This window comes from Plodia interpunctella, chromosome 13 (genome assembly GCF_027563975.2).
Source record: "Plodia interpunctella isolate USDA-ARS_2022_Savannah chromosome 13, ilPloInte3.2, whole genome shotgun sequence".
NCBI classification, from domain to species: Eukaryota; Metazoa; Arthropoda; class Insecta; order Lepidoptera; family Pyralidae; genus Plodia; species Plodia interpunctella.
Window position 1 is genome coordinate 6,167,754 of NC_071306.1, and position 8,986 is coordinate 6,176,739.

Genomic DNA, 8,986 nt, shown 5'->3' on the forward strand with positions numbered 1-8,986 from the left:
TTCTATGTTGCATTATGTTGTACTGTATTTTTTTTATTTTAGGTCGCGCCTATAAGCTGTAGTTTAGCGATAAGACTGCACCGTACATAAACTTTTTCATGTAGTAAGTACCTACATACACCTGTACATTTTTTATAGTACAACAACGAGTTTTATTATTTAACTTTATTACATAAATGCAAAAAGCGAATTTAAAGTATATAAGGCTTTTTCTACTACTTCACTAACTAAACTCACTGCTTTAAAGACGGTAGTCGGTGGTTTATTAACTATTTTTTAATACATTTATTTTCTTGGTTTCCATAAATCAGGTTGAATAATACACAAGACAGGGGCTAGTACGATATCGACCAAAATTTTAATAGGAAATGAGTTGTGGCTCTATCGTATAATTTTTTTTAATTTTCCTTATAAATTTTGAAAAGCTTTTTTAGCCAAAAGTTACTATACTAATTCGATATTTATAGATTCTTATATACCTACGTTCTCGAAAAGTATTCGTGACAAATCCACTGATATTCACTCGATTGAGGCACGTATTCATTATCGTCAGTTTGAGTCTCTCTCCTGCTGAAGCTGGAGCTGTGCATGTATGGTAGAAGCGGATTATCGAGCCTATCGAGGTAAGTAAGTTAGTACGGTCAGAGTTGGAGTCAAATAAACTTGACGTTGAATTCAGGTAAACTTGAAGTTGGATTCAGGTAAACTTGACCCCCTGTAGTAGGTAAGTTAGTTAGCTGGAGGCCAGGTTTATCCGCCTCCGACTGTACAAAGTGTGATTGCCGAGAAATTTGTGTAACTGATGTGGTTATGTTAATTGGCTACTCTCCAAGTAGCATACAAACAAAATTTTATATAGAGCTTGTATGTGGGCAATAATGTATTGTGAAATCACGGATTTTGGAGTAACGCAAAAAACATTTGTAATACTTTAATGAAGTCGAAAAAATTGTAAATCTCATAAATAATAGAACTGATCAATTAAATAAAAATTAAAGTGGCATTTAATTTTGTTTGATTATTTAATTTTTTGTCGATACTATAACTTTAGTTTGAACTATCGATAGTCGAACGAATGAGTGCGATAGTGGGCACTCGATAGGCAACACTAGACCGGACTACGAACCGCGTAATTTCCGATCGCTAGAACGCAATCACATAAATAAAGACTGTCGTGGTGGAAATAGTTATTACATTATTAGATACTGTTTTTATAAATATTATAACTACTTGGCTACCAAATTACTAATTCAAAATTAAATAAGTGTGTACCTGATTTCATGTAGTACAGAGTGTGCGTACATTTCATTTCTGTCTAATATAAAGTTTAGGGATTATTGTATAAATGATTATGTACTTAATAAACTTTTTATTTAGAAGTATCATTCATTCTGGATTAAGAGGTCCGATTGAGATCCTTTCACCATAATGCTTAACTCTAACTAGGCCTAGCCTAAGGCCTAAGGCTAAACTGAAAAATCTTGACAACAATTTCAAAAATATCCATACATTTTTCTGGTTATACTATTAAGTTTTTTACGTATATAAATAAAGAACTGCCTGTATATATTCTCTTCATCCTCTTCGTCCCTCCCTTTTCTTAAATAAAGTGTCTGTATGTATTAGTACATTAATGAATCAAGTCTTATAACCTACCTAAATATTTAAAATGTAGGAAAACATTGTTTAAACCCGGCTTGAAAACATACGAATGAACACAGGAAGTGATGCGTAAAACGCAGATTTTATTGTTCTCGGTTCTGCAGCCCATGTCTTTCCACTCGAGTAGTAATGTAATCCTACTTATCGCAACATGTCTGAGGGTTCACACTGATTAACTTTACACACGCCACATTAATGTGTAAATAGGAGTAAGTAATTAATTAGCTTAGCAAATACACATTTTTGAAATGTTTTAATGGAGTTTGTAGCACAGCTTCTTCTATAATGTTCTTTAGAACCTTAGCAACTTTGAAATCTTTAACTAAATAATTATAAGATTGTGATACTGTTTGACGACCTCGGTGGCACAGTGGTAAAGTTCTAGCCACTGAACCCAGAGATCCTGGGTTCGATCCCCGGTCGGGTCATGATGGAAAATGAACTTTTTCTGATTGGACCCGGGTCTTGGATGTTTATCTATATTTGTATTTGTTATAAAATATAGTATCGTTGAGTTAGTATCCTATAACACAAATCTCGAACTTACTTTGGGGCTAGCTTAATCTGTGTGATTTGTCCTAATATATTTATTTATTTATTTACTGTTTTTGGAAATAGCAACATATTCGTTTAAGTTTATTTTATTGTCTATGGCTTCTTTGTTTATTTACCCGTTCACTCTGTGCCTCCATCTTGGTAAGAATACACGTACGTTCAACACCACGGGACCATTTATTCACTAACTTAATAACTACAGTTTTACGAATATTTTCATTTATAAACCACTATATACGTGTTGACAAATAGACAATCTTAAATATACATGGGGTGGCAAATATTGAACGTAGTAATCATTCATGTTTAAGTTAAGATTGAAAACAGTGTTTGGTAAAATTACAAAAATTAAATTAAAATTTTAAGAAACCTCCAAACAACGTTGCTGTCATCATATCATTTGTAAGAAAAGAGCTGACGGCTGAACGCACATTTACCATAATTACCATACAATATATAGCTAGGCTATAAACACTCTCGATTAAATTCTCTTTCAAATAAAGAAAAACGTGATTAAAATAGGTTCAGCCTTTTGGCTACTCCGTCGTGCTTGTATTTCAGATACGCAGACACGTTAAATTTATAACTCCTCTCCTTCTATCGTGGGGTGTAAAAAATATATCTCTTTATTGAGGTATGAAATTAGGAAATACGAATAGAATATACAGGATGTTACGAAATACCTATATAGGGATATATACGAAGTAGTAAGGTACGTTACTTTGGATAGATAATGTATGTCTCTCGCGTCTATAAAGAATACAGAACAAACCAATCCTTACGAGTATCCTTTATTGATTTGAAACTTCGCATAAAGGATCCAAGGTAAAATATCTCTTCATACGAAGTGGTACCCTATCTTACCACAAATATTTTGTAACACTCTGTAAATAAAGAGTCCCTACCTAAAGGACACTGGGCGACATCTACATTAATTTGACTACAATGCGTACTTGCGCAATAAATAAAATTACTTATACAAAATTAACTTGCCTGACCTGATGATCCATTGGCAGACGAACATTTTTATTATTATTCAGTTTAAAAAGCAGTGATTTGTGTAATTTGAGTTTAGTACCGCGGAGAAAATTGCCTGGGTTAGTGTCGGTGTGTTATATTTTCTTAATATTTTTAGAACAGTAATTAATTTGTTGTTCCTCGAATTATAACTACTTCTAACAAACTTAATACGCGTACACCATTAAAACTATTTTTTTTGTGAATTACTTATTATAGATACGCGCAGGAAAGTCGCTGTACCATTTAAAAATACCTGGGCTTTAACTACGCCTTGGATAGCTACCCTTCTGCAGTGGAAGTTTCAGTTTTACATGTCGTCCGTGGAAAACATGGAATAAATGAAGGAACGTGCAGCGTTACGATTTTACGACCGGCCGCATGCCTGACTTAAAAACTCTTTGGTCATGTTATATAAAGCTGATAGGCAAGCTGCAAGGCCATGTGTTCGTGTTACCACGTACCTACGACATCCACGGAAGGACTTCATAAACAACAGCTCTCGTACCGTTCAAGTTAAATAAAATTCTCGTCTCTTTTAGACAATGCCTCCCCAAGTGGACCCCGTAGTCAGCGGGGTGCTGTTTGAGACCGATACCCAGACCTCTGACCTGGGGTTAGCTAAGGATGTATCTGTTCTAAAAAACGCCAGCCCGAGAAAGTACGAGTACGTCTGGTTCAACATTTTCTGGTTCCTCTACCTCCACGTGGCTTCCATGTATGGGGTCTACTTGGCGCTCACCAGCGCGAAATGGCAAACAAATGTATTCGGTAAGTACTTAAGTACACTTTTTTTTCTTCTAGTACGTATTCACATTAAAGAAATTTGTCCGTCATGTCGCCCTTTAGTGACTCGCAACAAAAAAGGAAATTTACTGTTTTATTACTAAGTTATCGAAAAGCACTATTTTATCCTTCTTTGCATCTATTTTTCATAACTTAATTTTTTAGCTAAGTACATAAAAGATATTTTACGCCGCTTTCCAGACATTTTTTACGTCTACAAAAAATATCAATATACATTTTGAAAATTTCGAATAATAACTAAAACAATAACCAAAATCATAATTATTACGATAATTTCCAGCGTTCTCAGTTCACTTGATGTGCGCGATAGGAATAGGCGCCGGCTCTCACAGACTGTGGACGCACAGGAGTTACAAGGCCAAGACGCCGCTGAGGATCCTACTCATGATCTGGCAGACCATGGGCTTCCAAGTCAGTATGTTAATCATATAGCATGTTATGGCACCAAAGGGTTACTTTGTTTTGTCTTTGTGTGTTTGATTTATATCATGAAGTTGTAAAATCCATAGATAAAAAATAAAATAGTAGGTAAATTAAAGGGTAGCATTTGATGTCCCAAAAGATCCCAAAAAGCAATTCAATCAAAATAGACGTGAATTTCACATTTATAACATTAGTATGGATTTCCTGACCTGCGTTATGTTCTTTTGTGGTAGGTATTTGCTTCTAATTTTCACGATCTGTTTCGAAGGACTGCATCTTCGAATGGGCGCGCGACCACCGTACCCACCACAAATACGCCGACACCGACGCCGACCCTCACAATGCTGAGCGCGGCCTGTTCTACTCCCACATGGGCTGGTTGTGCTGCAAGAAGTTACCAGAGGTCATTGAAGGCGGCCGCAGGCTTGACCTCACTGACCTTTACGCTGATCCCGTTGTTATGTTTCAGAAAAAGTTAGATTTTTTTCTACCTACACCCTGAGGCTTGGCCCCAGAATGGGAATTTTGAAATAAAAAGTGCCTACGTGACCCTAATATATTTATATTTAGGGATTTAAATTTTAATTATAAAAGCCTCTTTAGGTTACGTGCATGTAATTTTTTTAATTGATTATATTAAAAAAATGTTTTTAGAAAAAAAAAACATTTCTTAAACTATAGGAAAAATTTTAATTAAGTGTTGATTTACAGACATTACATGAAGATGATGTTCGTCCTGTGTTTCGTGATGCCGACGCTCATTCCCGTGTACTGCTGGGGGGAAACTTGGACGAACGCCTTTTTCATCCCCACTATCCTGAGATACACCATTGGCATCAACGTAGTGTGGAGTATCAACAGTTTTGCCCACACCTTTGGATACAGGCCGTATGACAAGTAAGTTTTTTAACCCAGGATAGGTCATTATTTACTTCCTGCGACTCAACAATCCTTTATGGGTCTTAGCCTCCATTACGATCTTCTACCGTTTCACTCTGTCTTTTACTATGGGCCTTTATTTTATTATTTATATTATTATTTATAAAACTTTTTCTTATCTAGTTTCCTTATCTTTCTTCACATCTTGTTGAAGACAAGATACTGTGACAAGATAGGTCATAAAACTAAGATAACTCACTGTAATGAAACGGCCACGGTAGCGGAGGGTCTGCCTTAACTCGCTCTGAGGAAGTCTTCCTAGTGAAGTCGAAACTAATCAGTTCGACCGCTATAAATGAGTGTTCCAATTTCATATTATTTATTGTTTTTATACAACGTTATATGAAATTTGCAATTCGATCGATCGTAAAAAGTAAAATAATAGTAATAATATTTACATTTTCTCCGCAATTCTCTTTACCTTATGAGTAACCTTTTCTTTATGTAGGTAGGTACCCATCGTTAAATAGGTATACAAATTTCCCTGAATAATTATGGTATAAGTATATTATATAAGCATTTCGCATTAAAATAGTAAGTTGGTCACTAAAAGAGCTATTAACGTACTTGCAAAGCTATTAAAGTCAACCTTATGACTGGTATAAACGAATTTCGGGTCAAAGGCCACCATTCGCTTTCGTTACCGGAGCGAGTGGCTTATTAATTTCAAAGGGTGAATAGCTTGACATCAAAAGAGGTAGAGAGAGAAAAGAGGAAATTGTAAAAAATCTCATTGAATACACACAAAGTTGCAAACTTGCCGAGATGTGTAAGAGTTGTTTTCCATGCCATTTTGTCGGAAAACATTTTTTTTTCAAACTTATATTTAGTTTCACCTTTCCCGATGTTTGTCTGTAATCAAAATCTTGCAAGTTAAATTTCAACTACTTCCATTACTGGTCTTTATAGAGTTGAAATTTCCCACATTTCTTCCGTTTTCATGAGAATGCATTAAGCGGCATGCAAGCGGCTCCCAACGAGGGAACTTCTCAACGGTTTACAGCACGGAAAGGATTTTGTAACGTGTAGCAAGCAACAAGATCTCGCTTACTACAATAAAAGCTTGTGGCAATAATTACAATTATGTAGTAAAAACTTGTTTTCCATTTGATGTCAATAAAATTGAAGTGTCTAGTATTGGTATATCATGATTCTACAAATTAACAGATCGTTGAACCCTCGGGACAACATCGGTACGTGGATGATCTGCGTGGAAGGGTTCCACAACTACCACCACACATTCCCGTGGGACTACCGCGCAACGGAGTACCCGTTCTACAACATGCTCACGCCAACCATCGTCTTTATTGATGCCATGGCTAAGGCAAGGCTAAACTACTTCATAGAGCCATGCCCCATTGCTCAGTCGTACTCCGTTGCGACAACAATGCACGTCTCGTCGTTGTTTTCGGTTATTTATGTTTTGACATTGCGTTGACGTACGTCGAATCTCCATTCAATTTGTGCATTGTCCGTCGACGAATGTTAACGTGACGGAGGATGACGGAGAGCAACGGAGCAATGGGACATAACTCTTAGCGTGTCGACTATGAAGGTTAAACATTATTCGCCACTGCTAAAACTTAAAACGGCTGTACACAGCTTATCGGCAAACAGTTAGCCAAACTTTAGCGGATTCAGCTGTTATTTACCGAAAAAATAAATAATAATTTTTTTCGGTAAATAAAAGCTCTCATGCAAACTACGCAATGGTCTACGCAACGCATTCGCGTTGGTATAAAGTCCGAGTTTAACGATAGCGTGTACCCCGCAATACCCGTCGCCAACTTAGGATAAAAAACATGACTATACCCTATTCATCTTGGACTGAGACAAAAAGTAAACAAAAAAGAAACGAGAAATTAACAAGCAAAACATTTAAGTAAGCGACATGACTCCATAAAACAACAACAACAAAAAATTTAACATTAACAGAAAATAAGAACAAAATTAACGAGAAATAATGATTTTTTGTTCAAGGTTTATTTACCTTTTGTCTCAGTCCAAGATGAATAGGGTATAAATAACTATATCATTTTTTAATTTCAGATCTCATATCGAGTGTGTTATTGCTAACACTGGTGTCAGATTTTATTCGAGTCGCCTAAAGGCATCTTACAAGACTTTTGACGACTACTTACCGCCATTCAGTGGCAGGTAGTCGCATACACACTAATGAACTAAACTGTCCACCAGTGTGCAGTTTCTTCACCATGTTTTCCTTCACCGAAAGCAAGTAGTGGTCTATGAAAACCACTATATATGAGTCAGATTGGTATACAAACTCATATGGCACGAGTAGGATACGAACCTTTCGATCCACAGGGCGTCTTCAAATTTAATTTTTAATTCCAGATAGGGCAAGCATATGATTTGAAGAGCGTCTCTCCTGAGATCATCAGACAACGCACGTACCGCACAGGAGACGGCACCCACCACCTGTGGGGCTGGGACGACCCGGAGTTCACTGAGAAGCTCAAGGAGAAGTATGGGAAAGTGGACAAGGTGGACTGCGATGAGAAGAAGACGACGTGATTAAGTCATAAGTCAACGCAAGATATTATTTTATCTAAGGATTTATGTTTCGCGTTATGTACTTACTAATTGATAAAATACAATTATTGTGAATGTTGTGTATTATATAAATATGTTTTATTTTCTATAGCTATTTAATAAGAACTCAACGACCATCTACTGTTAGCTACATTGGTTTTTAGCATGTTCTGGAACTATGAATTTCATATATGAATCACTTCCATTAATAATTTAAAATAATACTAAATTAATTATTGAAACGGGAGTGTATCGAATGAAGGACCATAAATTATCTGAAAATGCGGCTACATGAGCCGCTTTGTAAAAATAATTGCCAGTAAATTGAAACAAGGTAAAATCTCCAATGTGATACGCAGCTGGTGCCGCCGTGAGCGATAAGCGAAAATCGATGGCAACCTCCATTACGGGCTATAATTAATGCAGCCCATGATGCTTGCTAACATTCGACTCTTCGGTTGCCAACTTTAATTTATCTAACTCGCACTACCATCCATGACGTTATTAAGTAGGTACTATCGATATGTCACATTTTCTAATAATCTAAACGTGAAAGTTAATTACATTATATGAGAATGTTTAGAATGTTTTTGTGGATTTAGATGAATGCTTATCACTCTTATAGTTAGGTAAAAACTATTAAACAAATTTCGAATAAGTATGGGTCGAACGAAACAGGACAACATAACGATAATAAATTTCTACTTAAATAAGTAAATGAATTAATATTTGCTATATATTTATGTACTCATTTTTTGTTAGGCCATTCGTGCACCACTCTCCCCGAAATGGTGCAACAAAGATTGACAAATTCAGTGTGCAGTTCCCGCCCAGACTCTAAACAATGTAATTTTGACCTCCAGCGTACATGCACACCTGCGAGCCAGCATATCCGCTCTCATTGACAAAGCTCTCGGTTCCCTTTCAATATGTTCATAGCCTTTGAGGCTAGGAGCATCTACTATATAAGTACTTTGGTGGCGCAGTTGTAAAGTGCTTGCCTCTTAATCGAGAGGTCCCGGGTTCGAAC

The 8,986-nt window shown here is 36.3% G+C and overlaps 1 protein-coding gene across 3 annotated transcripts; it reads left to right on the plus strand.

Moving 5' to 3' along the window:
* Positions 1-440: 440 nt before the first annotated feature.
* LOC128675035 (acyl-CoA Delta(11) desaturase) lies at positions 441-8,049 on the plus strand. Of its 3 annotated transcripts, none has more exons than XM_053754111.2 (7): positions 441-623; positions 3,777-4,005; positions 4,322-4,452; positions 4,733-4,938; positions 5,176-5,361; positions 6,571-6,727; positions 7,759-8,049. In XM_053754111.2, the coding sequence occupies exons 2-7, from the start codon at positions 3,780-3,782 to the stop codon at positions 7,936-7,938; spliced, it is 1,086 nt and encodes a 361-aa protein (XP_053610086.1). In that variant the 5' UTR covers positions 441-623; positions 3,777-3,779; the 3' UTR covers positions 7,939-8,049. The 3 variants fall into 3 exon arrangements, with proteins under 3 accessions (XP_053610086.1, XP_053610084.1, XP_053610085.1); XM_053754109.1 differs by lacking the exon at positions 441-623 and adding an exon at positions 3,195-3,314; XM_053754110.1 differs by lacking the exon at positions 441-623 and adding an exon at positions 3,205-3,324.
* The last annotated feature ends 937 nt before the right edge of the window (positions 8,050-8,986 follow it).